At 39.9% G+C, this 19,072-nt stretch overlaps 3 protein-coding genes across 5 annotated transcripts; 2 read left to right on the top strand and 1 right to left on the bottom strand.

The window, feature by feature from the left end:
* The first annotated feature begins 737 nt into the window (after positions 1-737).
* Positions 738-6,474, top strand: LOC105703663 (nucleoplasmin-like protein). Of its 2 annotated transcripts, none has more exons than XM_012432199.1 (5): positions 738-885; positions 1,170-1,285; positions 2,110-2,323; positions 2,556-2,632; positions 3,567-6,474. In XM_012432199.1, the coding sequence occupies exons 1-5, from the start codon at positions 864-866 to the stop codon at positions 3,672-3,674; spliced, it is 537 nt and encodes a 178-aa protein (XP_012287622.1). In that variant the 5' UTR covers positions 738-863; the 3' UTR covers positions 3,675-6,474. The 2 variants fall into 2 exon arrangements, with proteins under 2 accessions (XP_012287622.1, XP_012287623.1); XM_012432200.2 differs by lacking the exon at positions 3,567-6,474 and adding an exon at positions 2,993-3,511.
* A 642-nt stretch (positions 6,475-7,116) lies between these two features.
* On the top strand, positions 7,117-10,971 carry LOC105703662. Its single transcript, XM_012432197.1, has 6 exons — positions 7,117-7,386; positions 7,542-7,694; positions 7,914-9,286; positions 9,365-9,581; positions 9,755-10,174; positions 10,657-10,971. The coding sequence occupies exons 2-6, from the start codon at positions 7,551-7,553 to the stop codon at positions 10,852-10,854; spliced, it is 2,352 nt and encodes a 783-aa protein (XP_012287620.1). The 5' UTR covers positions 7,117-7,386; positions 7,542-7,550; the 3' UTR covers positions 10,855-10,971.
* A 640-nt stretch (positions 10,972-11,611) lies between these two features.
* Positions 11,612-18,041, bottom strand: LOC105703661 (RRP12-like protein). 2 transcript variants are annotated; one of them, XM_012432195.2, is made up of 23 exons: positions 17,827-17,962; positions 17,271-17,451; positions 17,070-17,196; positions 16,810-16,992; positions 16,588-16,747; positions 16,308-16,486; positions 15,994-16,229; positions 15,718-15,885; positions 15,441-15,549; positions 15,178-15,342; positions 14,987-15,108; positions 14,782-14,914; positions 14,446-14,682; positions 14,130-14,356; positions 13,931-14,054; positions 13,565-13,850; positions 13,293-13,450; positions 12,967-13,229; positions 12,696-12,859; positions 12,404-12,574; positions 12,209-12,307; positions 11,977-12,136; positions 11,612-11,817 (listed from the first exon to the last, which is right to left on the bottom strand). In XM_012432195.2, the coding sequence occupies exons 1-23, from the start codon at positions 17,960-17,962 to the stop codon at positions 11,715-11,717; spliced, it is 3,891 nt and encodes a 1,296-aa protein (XP_012287618.1). In that variant the 3' UTR covers positions 11,612-11,714. The 2 variants fall into 2 exon arrangements, with proteins under 2 accessions (XP_012287618.1, XP_023287695.1); XM_023431927.1 differs by having other exon boundaries at positions 11,724-12,136; positions 17,827-18,041.
* Positions 18,042-19,072: the final 1,031 nt, after the last annotated feature.

Here is a 19,072-nt window from a genome sequence, read left to right as displayed (position 1 = left end):
TGGAGGGCTTCTGAGCCGGCGAATAGGCCGCCATTTTGTGGGCGGGATTCTTTCAAAAATCGAACTCCCTTTTACAGGAGTTTTTCTATGGTTTTCTAATAAGGGTTTTATAGAGTCCAAAACGGTATTTCTACCCATCCAGGAGGAGAATCGCGCCCCGGATGGAAGGGAATCCTTGGGTGCTCTTCTTACCGATTCTCGGGAATTCCGTAAACATTAAAAGGCCTTGGGGATCCCGTTAAGCCGGGACTAGTCTTCGCCTCGAATGCCAAACGCGAGCAACTTGACTCTGAGCCAACGGCAATTTAATTAATTACAGCTGTCTGCCGACGCCGGGTGTCTATCGGTATGAAAGAACAGTAATGATACCCTTAGTTTCGTCTTCTATCGCAAGATGGCGAGAGGAATCTTCCTTCTTTATCAACGCCTAATATGGACACTTCAGAGCGACATTCTCCCCAGAGGGTTTCACATTCGCCGTCCCCACGGCAGTTGATTCATGGAAGGAGCGTTGATGCGGGTCGGTTTAACGCCTCAGCCAATGAGCGTCGAGATCCGGAAATCCGGCTCTGTGATTGGCTGCATGGGGTGCCGCCATCTTGGCGGCCTCCGCCAATCACAGGCCGAATCGGGCAGCGCGCGCCGTTTCTCCTCGAGTAGCACGTGAGACGTATACGACCGCAGCCGAGTATATACGACGCCACCCGAGTCGAATTCGAACCCGTGGCGTAACCGGTGTAACCGCGGTTAGTTGCGCGCGCGCGGCATCCTGTAGCATCGTCCCCAGAGTCCTCCTTGGTCTGCTCGCTTTCTCGGTCTTCGCGCGACCGTCCTCAGAATCCGCCGAAATCAAGCCGATCGCCATGGCAGAAGAGTACCTGTACGGTAAGTATCACTCGCCTGGAGCACCGGCTTCCTCTGGCGTATTTATTGTGGCTTCTTGTTGGCTACTTTTGCCGAAAAACGCGGTTGAAGCCAGTTCGCTGCGATGCCATGGCGATGCCCGAGACGCCGGCACTGCTTCGGCCATTGTGACGAGCCTATTGCTCTATTGTCCCGCGGGATTACTCTGTTTCCTGGGCTCGAAACGTGTCCGATCGGGATTCGAGTCGGATTGGAATAAACGCGGAAAGTGCTGAAGGTGCGTAAATCTTTCTTCCACCTCGCAGGAATCACCCTCGAGGGAGTCAACTCCAGCGAGATCTGGGACCCTGAGCACAAGAACGATGACGCGGATGGCACCAACCAGCATTTCGGCGTCGATCAGAAGCTCATTATCAAAATGGTAATTTTAGATTTATGAACGCATGGTCAGAAAGATCCTTCCGAACCACAGAGTTAATGGGTTGTGCTGCTTTTTCTCTCGGCTTCGCTAAGTTTTCCTTCGGGACTGGGGCGTTCGTTTTCTTGAACGAAAATTCAGAGCTGCTATAATATTGTTTCTTGTATTATATTCCTATAGAAAGGCTGAACTTATAACAGAGTTTTGGTCGAAGTTATAAAATATAGTACGTGTATAAGTGATTGATCACTTTTATGTTGGGAATTTCCATGCTTATAGTTAGGTTACGTTACCTTTATGCATGATGTAAAATTCATTTAAGCACTTTACCATATAAATTGCTTTACGTATCAAACTATAGTTTTAGTAACCAATTTTCATTCCTAGTGGAAATGTTATCAGAACCAAATGGTTTACTGCAATTTTTTAGATTTATGAACGCACGGCTTGAAAGGTTTTTTGAACCGTAGAGTCGGTTTTCTCTCCGCTCTGTCTTTTCTTAGTGATCACTTGTTTTCTTTGCCGACGATTCGAAGATGTGATAATGTAGTTTCTTATGATATAGTCCTGTAGAAAAGTTGAACTTATGCAAGAATTTTGATCGAGGCTAAGAGGTGTGATATATGTGATTGACTGCTTTGATGTTGAGAATTTTATGCTTTTAGTTAGGTTAGGTTATCTTTATGCATGATATAAAATTGGTTTTAATACTTTGCCGTATATATTGCTTTATGTATCTCGAACGGCAGTTTGGTTAACCAATTTTATTTTAATGTTGATAAATGCTGTCTGAATGGAATGGTTTACAGTGATTTTGATTTTTTCAGGCACTGTTAGGGCCAGAAGCAAAAATGGGTGAATTAAACGTCCTTCAAGTAGAAGCGATGGGACTGAAAGGGCCGATCAAGACGCCAATCGCTCTGTTGGAAATGGGAAAGACGGCACAAATTATTCTCGATTTGAGTTTTCCTGACCCTCCAGTGACTTTCACGTTGGTAAAAGGAAGCGGGCCAGTACACATAGTAGGACACAATCTTCTGGGTAAGCAAGAGAACTTATTAAATACAATATTTGTTAATTTTGTACGTACATTGATCATATTTATGACTACGTTTTGAGCATTAAGATAAAAAGTCTGCCCGAATCCTGTTTAATGTATATCCTCGATGTATGCATAAACCATTCAATATTGTTCTAATCTCTCAATGACTATTTTTTTTTTTCTCTTAGAATTTATATTTTCTTTCAATTCACGCGTAATCTTTTTCTTCAGGTACACACATGGAGGAGTTTGATGATATGGAAGATGAAATGGAAGAAGAAAACATTGACGATGAGGATGACGAGAAGGTACATTAATTCCTCATTGCACTTTTGTTATTCTTTTCATCAGAAATATTTTGTATCACATCAAAGCATGAACTGTGCCAGTAATCATTGTATTCCTTTTTTTTTTTAAATTCTGGATTTTTGCTTAATCATTGCATTCGGAATGAGATTAACCAGAACAAGTAACCTGTTTGTTAGAAAGACAAGAAAAATTTTATTGCTCTAAAAGACACTGAATTTCCTTTATTGAAACGATCATGACATTGAAGTTATTAAATCTTGAAGTATTAAAGCTTAAAGACAGTCTTATACTTTATTCATGTTTTTGCACAAGAAACTATCTTGAATATTTTTTTTTCTTTTTTTTTTTCAAAATGACAGTTTCAGACACCAGCGAAGAAACGAAAACAATCTCCGGAGGTTAAAAAAAATAATACCAAACGTGCCAAGATAGACGAAGCCGTAGACAAGTAGTGAGTTTACATTAACTGCCATCGAAGTTTATCTTTTCAATGTCACTGAATTCCAAACGCGATCGGATTATTTTATATCTAATTACACTTAAACTTTGGACAGTGTTAAAAAGTTATTATTTGAGTAACTGTCCGTTACCCTGCGGATGTCATATCTATTTCTTATTCTAATGTTCTGAAGAGAGGTTGTTTTATTTTTGCATAATAAAAGACATTGTTTTAACTTTCACTTTCGTTCAGTTTATTATCACTTCATGTTTCCTGTTTCTCCATCTTGGCAGCAGTTTTATAAAGCAGCATTTTAAACGCCCCGAATGACCGAACAAGTACCTTATACTTAAAATACAATAATATCAGGGCGTAATAATTATTTATTCCATTCGTACAGATTCTAATTCATGTTTTTGTCATCGGTTGTTGAAACAACAATTTCGTAGGTGTAATTTAAGCTACAACGAATCATTGTTCTGTTTACGATTCAGGATCCTGAAGACGAAGATGACGACGAGGACGAACCTAAGAAGAAGAGTGCCAAACTGATAACCGCGGCCAAAAACAAAAATCAAGCCAACAAGAACAAGAAAAAATAAGCGCTAGCCTTACGCCCCGAAACACACAAAACACACACCCGACACAGACTACACACTTAAGTTAGGCCGTTAAACGTAAGTCCTCACCATCATCCGCATTCCTGCGAGTCAATCATCATTTCACTGAATTCTCATTATCATGTCGAGTGTTGCATCCCACATTTTAAAAAAAAATGAGTCAAAGCAGGGCCAAAATCAAACTCGCGAGCAATAGCAAAGTTAAAGAGAAGCCCACCTTTCGGGCTTATGCACATTCAAATGCAACAGGAGCGAGGTCCGTCGAGAGAAGTTTGTCCAGACCTCGATATTTGATCTTCCAGACATCGGTAAACCTTGAGAATTTTGAATTTAATTTTAATTATCCCAGAGGAGGGAGTACGATTCTTCTTTTTTTTTTTTTTAATTTTATTTTTAATCATTAGATAGAAGGTCCAACTCTCTTGGACGGTTTGTATGAACTTAGGTACGTAATATTTATCTCCCGTAACAAAGAGTTTGCATTTCTCGATGCAAGGAGAGAACGGGTGCGAATTGGACGATCCTCGTAAGAGATACCTTTCCGTTGACTTTTATTATTAGGGCCAAAAAACCCATCGATCTTATTACTTAACGCAGTTACACAGCGAACGTGTTTGAATGTGCATTGGTCATTCCATACAACCTCGCCAGGCTTGACAGTCGGACAGAAATGTCAGACCCAAGCGGAGAAGAGAACCATCGACAAGCTGTCACTTGTCTCGTCAACAGTGAAGGTGCAGCCTGTCGTCGAGTTTTAATTCCTCCCTTGTGTACACACAGTGGATGTAACGTGGATCGATTTCGGCAAGAGTGTCATCGCCTCTGTTTTAAATTCTAACGAAGCCAAGTTCACTCGGTGCACCCACCGAAGTAGTTGTATCACTCGAAATTGTTAACTCCGGAGCGTTGGTGCGATTTTATAAGGACGATCGAGATTACGGTCGTATGAGATAACACCCCGGGGACCGTAAATTCGGAAGTAAAATCCAGTCGCACGTAGAGTTACGTTCTTGTCTTCTCCTTGACTACGCTAGGCCTTTTGTAAAAACATCGAACGAGGCTTGTTTCTCGTCCAATGTTCGTACGAGGGTGCGATCGCAAAAGTTTGCCGTGTTGAAGCTACATTTTCACTTTCTGCATATTACAAAACGCCAATTGGCTCTCAATTTTGCTGCGAGCTGGTAAAAAAAATTAATATTGGACCGATTCCAATCCTTTCGCGACGAGAACGAGGAAAACGAACGACATGTTTTCGTTTTAACGCCGTATATAAACATTGTATGTACTTGGCTGCAACCTCTATACAATCTTGCCAAATTCGAATACGCGAACGAACATATGAATGTTGTATTTGTAACTAATGTACGTTTCCTTTTTTATGCCGACCGCAAAATGTCACTTATTTATTTAAAAACTTTTGGTCCTGGGCTCAAACTGCTGAGCCAAATTCCAAAGATACAGATACAGATCATTATTTAATGTGCATTGTGCCATTAACTTGTATGTTTGATCTACGATGTTTATGGCAACATGGGAACTGTATATAGACTGTGACGTCCAGTTTTAAAATGGAATTTCATAAAAGCTATAAAGTGACCGTGGAGATGAAGGAATCAGCACAAGCTGTAAAATATCTCGTTCATTGTAAGATAATGATAAAGAAAAGGGATGTTTCACCGTTACATGTATATTCTTCAGATTTTATGAGGTTTCATTTTAAAGCTGACGTACTGTGCTTCGAACAAGTTCATAGATCTCAACCGAGGCACTGCGTCTCTTTACTCTAAGCTTACGTACATACTGTAAATATTTTGGATCAAGAGTAAATATCAGCTGGCAGTTTTACAAATTAGTGATTCGTAATTCACGTTAGAAGAACTATATTACATGGTTGGCAAAAAAAAAAAGGATACACAGAAGTTACAAGTGTTCATTCGCTTATTCAAATTTGGGAAGAAAATTGTATACCGAGATTGTAGCCAAGTGTGAATGTACAATGTATACATCTTTAACGTGGAAGCATGTGCTCGTCCCTCCGTGTTTTTTTGCTGTAGTTAAAATTATTCCGATTTTTTTCTTTTACAGCGATTTGCTGTATGCAGTAAGTTGTATAGTAGCTTTAGGTGCGTTCTAGGCGATTTTTTTTCCCCGTGTGGCGAAAACGCATCGGCGAAAGGATATATCGATAGTTATCGAATTGGCGTTTCAAAAGTCCCGCCTCTGGCGAGAGTGTTTCCCCTCGGCCGGAAATCCTGCCCCTTCCGTTGGTTCGCCCGGCTCGAGCGCTCCAACGGAATGGACCGCGCTTCCCATTGGCCCTTTCCGTTGGGCCGCGCCTGGCGGGCGATTCAAACGGCAACCCGGCGGGAGGCCTCTTGTAAATCGAATTTTTGACGGAGTTCCAAGTCCATCTTGTCGGCGAAACGAACGAGAAAGTGTCCAATAAGTTATCCTCTATCCTCCGTGGCGTTTAAACCGAAGGGACGTGGTTTGCGATCGCTATTCCAAAGAAAAAGGCACCCACGGTATCGCGCGTCTACTAGCTAATAAACGATTTAAACACTGATAGAAGGAGCGTATTTGTGTGTCATCGTTCGGCATTCATTCCAGTTTAATTGAAAGGTAATAGAAGACATGGGAGAAAAGAAAAAAAGGGGGTTGCAGGCATACTCCATGAGACACGGATGCTTGTACGGTGCACGTCGCGTCCGTGCGATTGGTAGTTGCTGTACACCAATTTTGTACATATACGATACAATAAAAAATTTCACATAACTTTTAACTCGTCACTATTCACTGGGGACTCGCGGTCAGTCGGGATTAAAAAAAGAAAAGGGAATGGGTGCGACGCGCAAGGTGGAACTTTTTTTTTTCCTGTAAAGTGGAACTTCTTTCTTTGGAATTAAACCTGTTTTTTTTTCCTTTGAAGTGGAAATTTTATGACACTGGCATGTAAAATCTCGTGTTATGAAAAGAGCTCGATTTGAAAGATGAACTTTTTTTACAGTTAAATACTGTTTACACGCGTGGCTCTGTGTCAGTATTGACATAATTTGCGTAAATGAAATAAAGGAGAAATGAATTCGCGAGAGATTAATTAGTGATTCGTAATCTTTGATTATCTATAACTTGGAAGTTTCATATCCAGCTTTTTGTCTCATTTCAATTTAAATGTCGAAAATTTGAAGCGCATGGCGTTCCGCGCGACGATTGGTTCGCTCCAACGGAATGCGCCAATAGGGACGATTGGTCCGCTCCAACGGAAAGTTGGCCCGTGTAGTCTGCACCAATCAGGAGTCGAGCACGCCGATTGGCTGGATAGCGTTTTCAAGCGAAATTGACGATCACGTGTCCTGTGTCAGCCTATCGGTATATCCGACGTTTGTCGCGTTGTATTAACGAAACATTGTGGTTAAACATGCTTACGGCATGCCCACGCGTGTCAAAGATCTCAGACTGGAGACGGAGACGGCAATAAACCGTCTTGGGTGGTAGAAGCGTGCGTATGCTCTCCAATATTTTGTCCGGTATGTACACGTATCTCCGTTATCAATGCCAAGTCTTGATAAGGCTGTCAATTGAGCGGCTTATTCAGGCTGACACTTGGATCGCTTGGTACTGCCAATTAGCCTCTATTGGAACGAATAAGAATTTCCCCTGAGGAAAAGGCGTTCGTCTGCTGCCCCTCTGACAGGTAGATCTCCTTTTTTCTCAAATTTTCTCAACCAATTATCACCGATTTCTACGCCCCATCTCCATAAGGCGAGACATAATCCTTTCCTACATATAAATGTGGTCCGATAGTGACCATTATCACTACATTGATAAAGACGAGCTATCTGTATTCAGAGTTATTCCATGGACATGGAACAGGAACACACGGGCAGGGAGACTAATAAAGTCTGCGGAGTCTGCGGAGACAAAGCTCTCGGGTACAACTTCAATGCCGTCTCTTGCGAGAGCTGCAAGGCCTTCTTCAGGAGGAACGCTTTGAAAAATAAGGTAATTTATCGGGAAATTATTTACACCGCTATTGCACTGGTATCGTTATGTTAATTTTTTTGTTTCTGTGCGTCTGTATGGATCGGGTGACGGTAAATAATGGAAGAATTGAGGAAGGCTCGAAGTATATAGATTTCAGGCTTTTTTTTAATATTTGTAAAAGTTTGTTATGTTTTTAAGGTTTATTCTCATGCAAAGCATAAATCTTTCTGGGTTTAGGACTTCCGATGTCCCTTCACTGAAAACTGCGAGATCACGGTAATAACTAGGCGATTTTGCCAAAAATGCAGACTCGACAAGTGCTTCAACATCGGCATGCGAAAGGAGTACATCATGTCGGAGGAAGAGAAGGTACTGAAACGGCAGAAGATCGAACTGAACCGAGCTAAGAAGAGACCTCCTTCGGAAGATACAAAGGCTAATAAGATGAAAAGGGAGTCCTTAGAGGATGGCATTATCGACAACGATACAAGGTTATCCATCACTTCGGGCACTTCGGTCACTTCGACTACCTCAGAGATTTACGTTTGGGATTCCGACAAGAAGTACACGATCTTGGATGCCAATCGTCAGTTTGTAACCGAGCCTGTCAGTCCTTTACTGGTTGCAAGTGTACCGAGTCCTTCCTGTCCACCGGAAGGCACCGATATAGTAGGAACGAGAACGCTAGAAATGTCAAGGGAGCTCGAGAGAAGTTCTGTTCTAACTTTTGGCAAATATACCAGACGTTCCTCAGGTTTGGAAGAGATCGACAGTGATTTAGATAGTAGCCTTCCTAGTCCGTCGAAGAGTGACGACGACCTATCAACCATTGGGAATTTTGATATCGTCTCGCAGACTTCGACAAAAATTGGTTCTACCTCCTTGAATGCTGTTAAGTACGACCGAAACACAAATACGTTTTGCGCCAATTTCGACAGTGTCGAGAATGCTCCTAGGTATACCTTTAGGTTTAATGGTACACCTTTGAACTGTGAGAGATCCGAACTTAACAGCGATCAGGCACAAACAACAGTGAACACTGGATGTTCACCAATGGACACTTGTTTGAGTCCAACTTCTAATGTACAGATGAGCATGGAAGAGATGAGTATGGGCACGAAACCAAAGCAAGATTCATCGAAGGGATCGGCTTTAGTGGAAAAGTTCAAGCAAGATCCGGGTCTGATTACCAAACTGCTGGGAAACCCGTCACTGGTAGCGAAGATAGTTCTGGATGAAAGCGTGCTGGCTAAGATCGTCACGGATCCTGAAACAATGAACAGGTTGGCCTGCGATCCACAGATCGAACAGTTCCTCGGAGAGCATGGCTCATCCGTTGAGGTGTGCACTCCACCCATGGAGTGCACAAATCAAGAGAAAACGGATTGCGAAATGTCTAATACGTTAAACCACAATGGGACGTCGAATAATCTGATAAGGCACATACTCGACACCGAGCAGAATGAAATCGAGAATCCGATCCTTACGAATCTGATCACCGGTAACCATCCCAACGAGTGCACCAACAAAATTAAGATTCCGACTACTTTGAAGGACAAGAACGACAGTGACAATGACGTTACCAAAGATGTGCTTCAAGATGTGCAAAGGTGAGAAGAGAAGAGAAGAAATTGTGATAAAAATAGGGAGTCGGATCGGACTAGATGATTAAATAAGAATAATTTCAGAATACCAATCGCTGCCAATTCCATCGAGTCGATATTGTGCGAGGCTATAAAATTGGAGTTTTCAGCTTATTCGGCGTTTGGCGGTAATCAAACTAGTAGAGAATTAAACGATGCAGAGCGTGCCAAATTGAATGAACTGATCGTTGCCAATAAGGCATTGCTCGCACCCCTTGACGATGACCTTACAAATCTAGTCGGTGATCAGTGCAAGTTTAAGGTACCGAGGAAATAATGAAACCGCTGGCTTGTTTTCAATTATCCCTTAAAATAACGACACTGAGTATTAACTTTATATATAATTAATTAAATTTATGTAACTTTATCGTGCAACTCTTGAATTCATCGGGCCTCTTATCGGTATAAAATCAAGTGAGTGTAATTCCTTTTCAGGGAAATTCTGAATACTCCGATCCAATGCTGTTAGACGTGATAAATCTGACTGCGGTGGCCATAAGACGTCTGATAAAAATGTCGAAGAAGATCAACGCCTTTAAAAGCATGTGTCAGGACGACCAGTTGGCGCTTCTGAAGGGCGGCTGCACGGAAATGTTGATCCTGAGATCTGCAAGTAATTACGACTCCGACAGGGACATGTGGAAGATTCCGCACAGCCAGGAGAGAATGTCAAAGATCAAGGTGGACGTCTTGAAGGAAGCGAAGGGGAACCTTTACGCGGAACACGCGAAATTCGTCAGGACTTTCGATCCGAAATGGCGGGACGAGAACGTCATTTTAATATTAACCGCCATCGCTCTCTTCACGCCCGACCGGCCGAAAGTCGTGCACAGTGACGTCATTAAATTGGAACAAGTAATATCCTTAAGGCCACGAAATAGTATAAGGAGATGCAACGCCATGTATTGAAATCCTGCCCACTTTAGAGGCCCAAGAACTTCAGATCTTTTCCGATCTAGTACCGAGAGCGCTCGATAAAATTTTTCAATTAAAAATTAGATCTTACTAGCGGGTCTGCTAGTCTTTGTCGCGTTAAAAACGTCACATTCTGTGTATCATCTGCGGATTGTCTTTTCGCTTTAAGTAGCTTGATTGCTAAATTAAAATCATTTTCGGTGATTCACGTCGGTAGGAAATGTTTTGGTCACGTAGGCTGGAAACTTCCCTCATTTTCCGCAAGCGGCGCTCGCGTCGTTAGATCAGCGAAAATCTGAGATGGGCCACTTTGGAATAAGCATTGTCTTCTTAAACTACTTCGTGACTGAGAGCTTGATAAAACAAATGATTGTATCTCGATAAATCAACAATTATCCGTATTTTATGGTGATTCGTTTCAGAATTCGTACTACTATCTGTTGAGGAGATATCTGGAAAGCGTGCACCCGGGATGCGAAGCCAAATCAACATTTCTGAAGTTAATCCGGAAGATCTCCGAGCTGCACAGATTGAACGACGAAGTCGTCGGTGTGTATCTTAACGTGAATCCATCTAGTGTGGAGCCACTGTTAATAGAGATATTCGACTTGAAGCATTGACAACAACGAAGAGACGTGAGAATTTATTTTTCTACGAGCCCAGTGGATCGGAAGATGATTGAACACATTACAGAACGCATAAAGTACAGAGATATTCCTACTCTGAATTCTGCTGTATTCCTGTGCATGATCGCTAATTACGCTTAAGACTTAGCTAGGGACGTAATCAAGAAAAGTGCAACTTTACGTTTACATTCAAACCGGAAGGTCTAACCTTGAACAGTGGAACGGATGATAATTTTAAAGAAACTGTGACCTGTTACTTGTGGCTTTATTAAGTTAACGAAGTCTCGCTTCGAATTGTACAAAGTAAAACCCACGAGTCGGACTTGCAAAGGCCACCTCGTGGTTAGAATTACTTTTAACAGAAGGCTCAGGTTGTATCCTCGGAGAGATTCTACTTTATCGAATTTGTTAAGCGTCTTTATATCATTTAACTCTTTGTTACTGGTAATTGAAGGGGGGAAGTGGTACGTAATCATGAGGTAATTAATAGGCAATCGTTAATTGGAATTGGTGCCAGGGAAGGGAACCTCTGTCAGCAGAGTTACAAAACTATATTCTTTGTTAACGGAGGTCGGAGGTCAAAAATGTTTCAGTTAATCGGAGAAGGAAAAAATGTATTTTCCCTCAGAAAATGAATGTTTCCGTTCTTTTTATCCGCCACCCGCCTCGCAACGATACTCAGTTCTGATTTTAGAGCACCAGACTCGGGGGAATGTGATTCCCCTTATCAGTCATTGATTCACCACCGAAGTTCAATAGCAATCGAATGATCGTTTCGATATATTTAAACTCGTTTTTTGTTACCCTACACGTGTAAGATGCCTTACAATACGATATTAACATTGTAATATACATTATTTCTGACGACGTTTCCCTTTGTTTTTCATTGCTATTCTCACGCCACTCTTGGCCTTCGAGATGATATTTTTAAACCTCCCGGCATTTTTCATTTTTTTCCTGGAAAGGAATGATTCATAAAATCAGTAGAAGTAACAAATTAAATAGTTAAGGTGATATGAAAAGGTTATTATATATATAAACGTAAAAATATGGTGCATATATATGACACTTTCGTAACACCTTAAACAATATTGTTTAAAATTATACTGGACTAACCTTCTGTTTAACACAGATCTCGTAAGAGGCAGATACGCGTAAGGATCTGGCTTGCCTTTCTTCTTGATATCTCCCTTCGCTTTCTTCGATCTGTACTCACTTCCTGGAACTTTCTCGTCCTTGCTCTTTTTCACAGGCCTGTGGATTCCAGATCCACCGGCTGGCAAAAAGATATATTCATTAGGATGCAAATTCGTTTAAACAATTCCAAGTAAATGTTACAGAAACCCACCTTGATATCTCATATTCGACTGCGAGCTTGCCTCCGTACTTCCACTAAGCTTTCGCTTCCTCTTCGATGGCATTCCTGGTGCAACTGATTCTGCACCTTCTGTTGAAATAATTTTATTGCAATAAATAATAACTCTTAACATAAGATCCTTGACTCTGACAACTAGTTGTCCATTGAAAATTATATACTACTTACCGGAGTCCTCATCGGAGTCATTATCTATCGTCATTTTCCTCATCCTCTTTGGGGTATCGCTATCATCGTCACTGTCATCTTTGATAATTAATCTACCATCCTTTGCTACTTTAAATTCACTAGTCTTTGTTTTTTGTTTAACGGTTGTATTTGATACTTCAGGCAGCGAAGCTGTAAACGGAGCATTGTTTGAATCATCGAAGAATATCTTGGATTCGATAGGTTAAGTTCGATAAAAATATATAAATTTTGTTAACCTCAAATTAAACAGTATATGAAATTATTTACTCACTAGTTATGTTCTTGATAGCAGTAGGATCAGCAAAATCAACTATATCGTCCTCGCCTTCCCGTATCCAAGTCTTCTTACGATTAGTTCGTTTCTTGTGATTCGTTTGTTCGCTCTCATCCACGTTTTCAAAATCTTCGTCACTATCAGCCAAGATTTCCTCCATACTAAACAATTATTAATATATAGTTTTTATAAAATTAGTATTTTTCGTAAAAGTGAAATTAATCGTGATCTGGAGTTTCCCAACAAATTTTCAAGTTTTCAGAAATACCTTTTAGGTCTCCTCTTTGCATTAAATTCTTCTTCGCTATCACTTCCTGCTTCGTTCAACTTCCTTTGTTCCTTCGCCTTCTGTTTTCTAGACTGTACTTTTCGAATGTTCTTTATTCTCTTGTGCATAACTGCGTCGTTACTTGGTATCAGATTTGTCACAGCCTCGATGCCAAACTTTCTGACTAGTTTTATCAACAAATCGCGTACTTTTTGCCTAAAGTGTCGTTTACAGTCATCGGTCATACCACTCAAGGCTTTCATCTGAAATTAACAAGATTTATTTCATCTTATACTTCTAAAATATTTTAATTAAGCAATACTTACAATCGAAGGCAACGATGGAGCTACTATTGTCAGTGGTATGACTGTAAGATAAACTTTAATGTACGACAGAGCCGAAAGGACTATTTCTCTCGTAGGCACTGTCAAGAGTCCAGAAACTTTCTCCACTATTTCTTGAATTGTCTGTACACCCAGTGCACCTGTATAACAAAATCACTCGACTAAAGTGCACTGTAAAATTTGTTACTTCGTTTATGTTTCCTTTTTCAATGATTTAACAGCACATGATAGTTTGAATAAATAGTATCGCTTACCATTGTACTTATATGTGATCGAAGCAAGAGCCAGTAACGTAGCACTACAGTATGAAGGAGAGCCTCCGAGACCTGCTGCTAACATATCGATATACTCCTTAAATAATTCCTCGTCATCCAGGAGTATTTCCGCCATTGTGTTCAGTAACTGGAAAGCGGAAGTTCTGCACCTTTCATTTAATACCTTTGTACATAGTACAACTTCCGGTAAAATTTCTTTAAAAAGTTTTGTTTTCTTCAGATCTGGATGACTGCTTATAAGATGGTTTAAGCATCGTAGTCGAGCCTTTAAGAAAGAATAAGTGCAATTAATACAATATAAACGCAACCGTTTAATTTTTAGAGATTCTTGGAAAACGTTCTTACTCCTTTGCTGATCGTAGCTACGTAGGGTGCAGACTTACGAAGAACCTTTTGAATTGCCTGACAGTTCTCATTAACGAAGTTCTTGCAAGTTTCAACGTCTGCTCCGCACATTTCCTCTAAAAATCTAAGTAGAAAAATCCATTGATAAGATATTTCAGACAGACGAAAGGAATATCTGTTTTTCAAAACATCGTCTCACCTGTAAGACTTCTTTTGCTCCTTTCCTTTCCTCATGTTCATGAGAGTAGGAGTGCAGAAATCGTAAAGTACTTTCAATTTCGAATCGTCCGTAAACTGTATCAATAATCTGACTAAATCGAAAACGCTTTCCTTGACGAAGGTTTCGGTTTCCGGGTCCTTCAATTTTATCAAAGCATTATCGAACAATTCACCCACGAGTGCCTTATTCGTGATAGACAGGTACACCTGGCAATTGTTACAAATTGTAAGAGAAATTAGTGAAAACTTTCTTTCTACCTTTGTACGTAAAGATTTAAAAATTCACAAAACCTAACCTTAATCGTGTCAAAAGCTGCCAAGCGTTGCCCTTCTTCATCCGATCCATTTGGTTTCATTGTATACAAATTGAAAAGTAAGGGCAAATAGTTCTTGGCAAATCGAGACAGCTCTGCTATATCTTCTGTATTATTCTTTTCCTTCGATCTCGTAATCAGTTTCCTCAACGAGGCCATGACGGAGAGTCTTAAATCTTTTTTCTCAGAAATTGCGGAACCTAAAATTCTAGCGATGTTCTGGAAGAATAAAAAAAAATCATTAAATTGCGAATGCAATAAAGTGGATATTATTAAGAATTTCTGCATTGTTAAATAACTTTGAACATTAGTAATTACCTTGAAGCTGTCTTTAATGTCATCGGCATCGTTGCAGAAACATGGTAGAAGAGCCCAAATCTGAGACATTAAAAGAGCATATGTATGAGATCCTACTCCATCGTTAGTTTCCATTAATCCAGTTGATTTTTTCCTGTTTAACGTTTAAGAAAAAGTGCGATTAATTAAAAACATTGTTAGATGATTCAGGTAGTACGTTACTTACTCGCACATTACTGCTAATGGCAACAAAGTGTTGATAAAGTAAGAAAGCGATGCTTGTTTGATACAATCTTTCAGAACTGGCAACAGCCAGCTTCGATTCAAATTTATGCTATCAGGGTTTGTCTGAAAAAATATTCCTTTTCAATTGATACGTTCATATAAATATTCATATTCATTAATAACGCAACAAACCTGCAAAGGAATTGTTTCCAAAACCACTTGAGGACCCATAGTCATTACAGCTGCTCCGACAGCATATTCGATTTCACTATTATACGTAAATCTATGAGAGTCCCGTAAGTCTGCCAAACCTACCAAAATATTCAAAAGCTCATCTTTGCAGACTTTTCCAGCAATCTACAATTACCACATTAATTATTATTAAATCACTAGCTTTCAGTTTGAAGAGCAACGCATTGCATTATTTAATTAACATCACAGAACAAGAATTTTACCTGGAATAAAACAGCAATAAGATGAAGTACGTAATGCCAAGCTGAATTGTACTGATATTTCATTCCTTCTTGTATCAACTGAATAGTTTTGCTCAACGTCACTTTGTATCTGTTCCAGGAAATAAGATCATTAAAAGATCAGTAAAAGCTTTGTTCAATGGAAAGATTCTCCGCAGTCAGGATGAACCGTCGCTACTTATAATTTATGGACTGTCAGTAAACAACGATAAATTGATTAATTCTATCATAAATTACAATAAGTAGGTAAATATCTCACTTGTTTGCCAACTGCTGGGTTTCACACAAAGGTGCGACACAAACTTCTAGGAGTGTTTTAATAGTATGCGAAACACCAGTAAGTATTTCTCTTTTGTCTACGAGCCATAACTCTGTACATTTTTCTATCATCCTGGGGACATTCGCTGCACAGAGGTGCAAGGAGTGTCTAAAATTAAATGGAAAGATAATTTTTATAAAACGTTACTCACTGTGGTTTAAAATTGAAGGCAATCAGAAAGTTATATATTAAAACTTATTGTTACGTAATACTGACATCGCAAGGTTGCAATGTGCTTCCTGCATAACGGCTAACCATGCCAACGTTGGCTGTGCGTCACCAAGAGCTGGCTGGTAATCGTAAAGCGCGTTGATAATCTGCCCATTTAATTCTGGAAGTAGAGTTTCTTTTGCTGGCCTGGAAACGAACAAGCCATGCAAGACTTGCAAACAACATGACGTCACTAAAGCGTTATTCATAGTCATGAGTTTTAATAGACTCTCGCAGGTAGTCTGAAAAATAGATATACTGGTATAATTAGTGCGTCGTATTAGTATTAACTGTAAATAATTGTTTCATATCATGGGAACCTTGATGAATGACTTTGGAAGTTGATAAAAGATATCTTTGAGTAAGGTTAAAACATGTAGAATGGTGGTCATGCCGCCAGCTTGTCCGACTACTTCTAGTTGTTTTAAACAGTGCTTCGCAACTTCAGGTGCTGCTGGATGGTATAGTGGAGGATTATCACTCTTCATGATATCGCTGCCTTTAAGAAAAATAATTAAATGGTTACGCCAGATTAAACCGCAAAATATTGATTCCGAGGTTAGTGAAGAACTTTTCGGGTTGCAATTTATTTAGATGTACCTTTCAGTAGAGCACATATGGCATGTTGTGCAGCTTTACGCACTTTTGGTTTACTATGTATAGTAAACGACAAAATCCCATGCAATATGTGCATCGTGGAGACATCAGACCAGACCGCAGCATCTTGAACTCTCAGGAGGAGAGATAAGCAGCCGATACACTAAACATGAAAAATATTGTAGACATAGGTTTACATCGACTCTTCTTACGAGAAATACTCACGTGTTTTAAAAGAAGAAAATTCTCAGAGGCTGTATATTTTGTGAGAACTTGAAATAAGGTCTGACTACTTTGATCAAATTGCAGTTTTAGAACATTCTTTGGTACTGTCTTTATTCCCATACCCAGAAGAGAAAGTATTGCAATCACAGATTCCTCCGATTCCGAAGATTCCAGAGTTGACATCTAAGAAAACAGCAAAGAATTCTGGATGTATTAAGACAAACTATTGAAAAACATATAAACTTTTAATCGTTTCTTACCAATGCAGCGTAATATTCCGTCGATGATTCTGTACCTCCATTTTCTTTAATAACATCTGTAATCGCTGCCAGCACAGCAAGCATCTCCTTCTGGATTAGTGACTTGGATTCAAAGTGAGCCAGAAATCTTGACAATCAATACAATATGTTATTAATTGCAAGGGAACGCTTAAAATATCAAAAGAATTAAGGAATATTTACCGATTAAATGAAACATTCGAACAGTTACTCCAATCGCTAGCGAACGTATCAAACGTTTTAAAAGTACTTGCTACGGTACTTTCCGTCTCGTCTCCGTCTACTTGAATTTTTTCAATAGCCGGCTTAACTCCTTGTATAGCATCATGCTTTTTGAGCAAATCGGACGAAAGAGCACCTGATCCTGCATAGACCGAAAGGACAAAAGTAATAAATTTTAATAGCTGCCATTTCTAAAGTACATAACTTTAAAAATCAAAGTAAAAACGTAATGCCAGTAGACACAAAGCTATCTTCCTCGCTATCGCTTTCTTCTGCGCAAAATCAAGTGTAGTGTGCGTTCCACTGGCATTACGGTTGACATTTCTGATTAAAGTGAAAAGTGCTGTGTCGAAGCAGATCGAAGGCTTCCTACGGTTTCTCCGATAGTTTAGAGGTTCTCTCGAACACAGCGACAACAGAAAATTATCATCGGAGAGGCATCATTGTTGAAGGATTCACGCGAGTACCAGAGATAACGGGAAGTTAAGGAAAGATATTGGGAAAAAAGTTAGATTACCAAGATTTTCCTGGAAAAACCTCGAACGAGCTTGCTCTCGGTGTTTTCTCGTTTCCGGATTCGAGCTCGAGCTTTGGCCTTTCTTCCAACGTTTCGCCTTTTTTCGGCTGGCTAACCTCGGCTTCAGTTTTCCCATTTTCAGCGAATAACAAAATGCGCCTCACAAAATTCGGTAAGAAATTACACTGCACGTGTTTGGTTAAACCTAGGCAAAGAATTCCTAGATAGAGTGGAAAGTGTCACGAAGAAAACGTATTTTCATGTAAATAAGCATCAGCGCTCCCTTTTGGCTCAGTTCCGAACTAAATGACTCAACTCTCCACGCTTTGGACATTTCAAACTAATTCTCTTCATCATGAATGAAAAGTAAGCTCGCATAAACGCATAAAACAAAACATACATTATTTCCATTGGTTACTTTTAGATTTTATTTCTACATTTCGGCCTTCGTTTAATTTCTAACAATGCTTGACGATATTAAAATCGGCGCAGCACGCTGATTTCAATATTTCAAGTATTTCAGAAACTGAACCAACAGATGGTGCTGTTTCTATTGTGCACTGAAAGTTTCCACTCTATCCTCTTTAACCTAGGAAACATTAAAATCTGAGAAGGGGAAACGCATGCGCGATAGTATGAGGGTAAAACTTCACCATAGACGCGGAATACTTGTAGAGTTCTGAGCCAAACAGGCAAATTTATTCGTTACTATTTCTCGCGAGTTCCACAATTGGAGTATCTCCATCTCGGGAATATATTAGAAACTAGGTACACGTAACTGTCGGCAAAACATTCCCACACTGCAAATGTTATTCCATTTCTAACTAAACATGTTTTCGCGTTATTATCATGGTAAATATGTACGTGCGCCTTATTTTAAGCGCAAAGACGTTCTTTCGAGGACTACCAATTCAGATAATATAATAAATCGCGATGAATGCCACATACCGTAATGGAGCTGGAGACATTCGAAAGCACATCAAGTAGTCGTAATTAGACTGACATTGTAAGGTTGCACCAAGTGGCCCTGTCTAAAATTGAGCATAAATTGAACCGACCGGTTGCAAAGTCACGAATGCCATATAATCGTAATAAACACATTGGCGGAAAATAACATTTCAATAACGGCGTGCCATTTATAAATATTAAAAAATGTCGGCTCTTCGACGTAACCAAAATTCCCAAATTTGCGCGCAGACTGTATATAATAATTTTTTAATCATTTTTTTTCTCTCTCTCTCCTACC

This window comes from Orussus abietinus, unplaced genomic scaffold (assembly GCF_000612105.2).
Source record: "Orussus abietinus isolate OABI.00-Male unplaced genomic scaffold, Oabi_2.0 scaffold43, whole genome shotgun sequence".
NCBI lineage: Eukaryota > Metazoa > Arthropoda > Insecta > Hymenoptera > Orussidae > Orussus > Orussus abietinus.
This window is presented reverse-complemented; position numbering and strand designations above follow the sequence as displayed.

Bases quoted from the DNA above. Each gene is read 5' to 3' on its own strand.
- LOC105703662 (XM_012432197.1), top strand. From the start codon at position 7,551: ATGGACATGGAACAGGAACACACGGGCAGGGAGACTAATAAAGTCTGC. The intron at 7,695-7,913 runs GTAATTTATCGG...TTCTGGGTTTAG, and splicing joins GGAACGCTTTGAAAAATAAG to GACTTCCGATGTCCCTTCAC. The intron at 10,175-10,656 runs GTAATATCCTTA...GATTCGTTTCAG, and splicing joins ACGTCATTAAATTGGAACAA to AATTCGTACTACTATCTGTT.
- LOC105703663 (XM_012432199.1), top strand. From the start codon at position 864: ATGGCAGAAGAGTACCTGTACG. The intron at 886-1,169 runs GTAAGTATCACT...TCCACCTCGCAG, and splicing joins GGCAGAAGAGTACCTGTACG to GAATCACCCTCGAGGGAGTC. The intron at 1,286-2,109 runs GTAATTTTAGAT...TGATTTTTTCAG, and splicing joins AGAAGCTCATTATCAAAATG to GCACTGTTAGGGCCAGAAGC.
- LOC105703661 (XM_023431927.1), bottom strand. From the start codon at position 17,962: ATGGGAAAACTGAAGCCGAGGTTAGCCAGCCGAAAAAAGGCGAAACGT. The intron at 15,550-15,717 runs GTGAGATATTTA...TTCCTGGAACAG, and splicing joins ACCCAGCAGTTGGCAAACAA to ATACAAAGTGACGTTGAGCA. The intron at 15,109-15,177 runs GTTTGTTGCGTT...ATATTTTTTCAG, and splicing joins TGGAAACAATTCCTTTGCAG to ACAAACCCTGATAGCATAAA.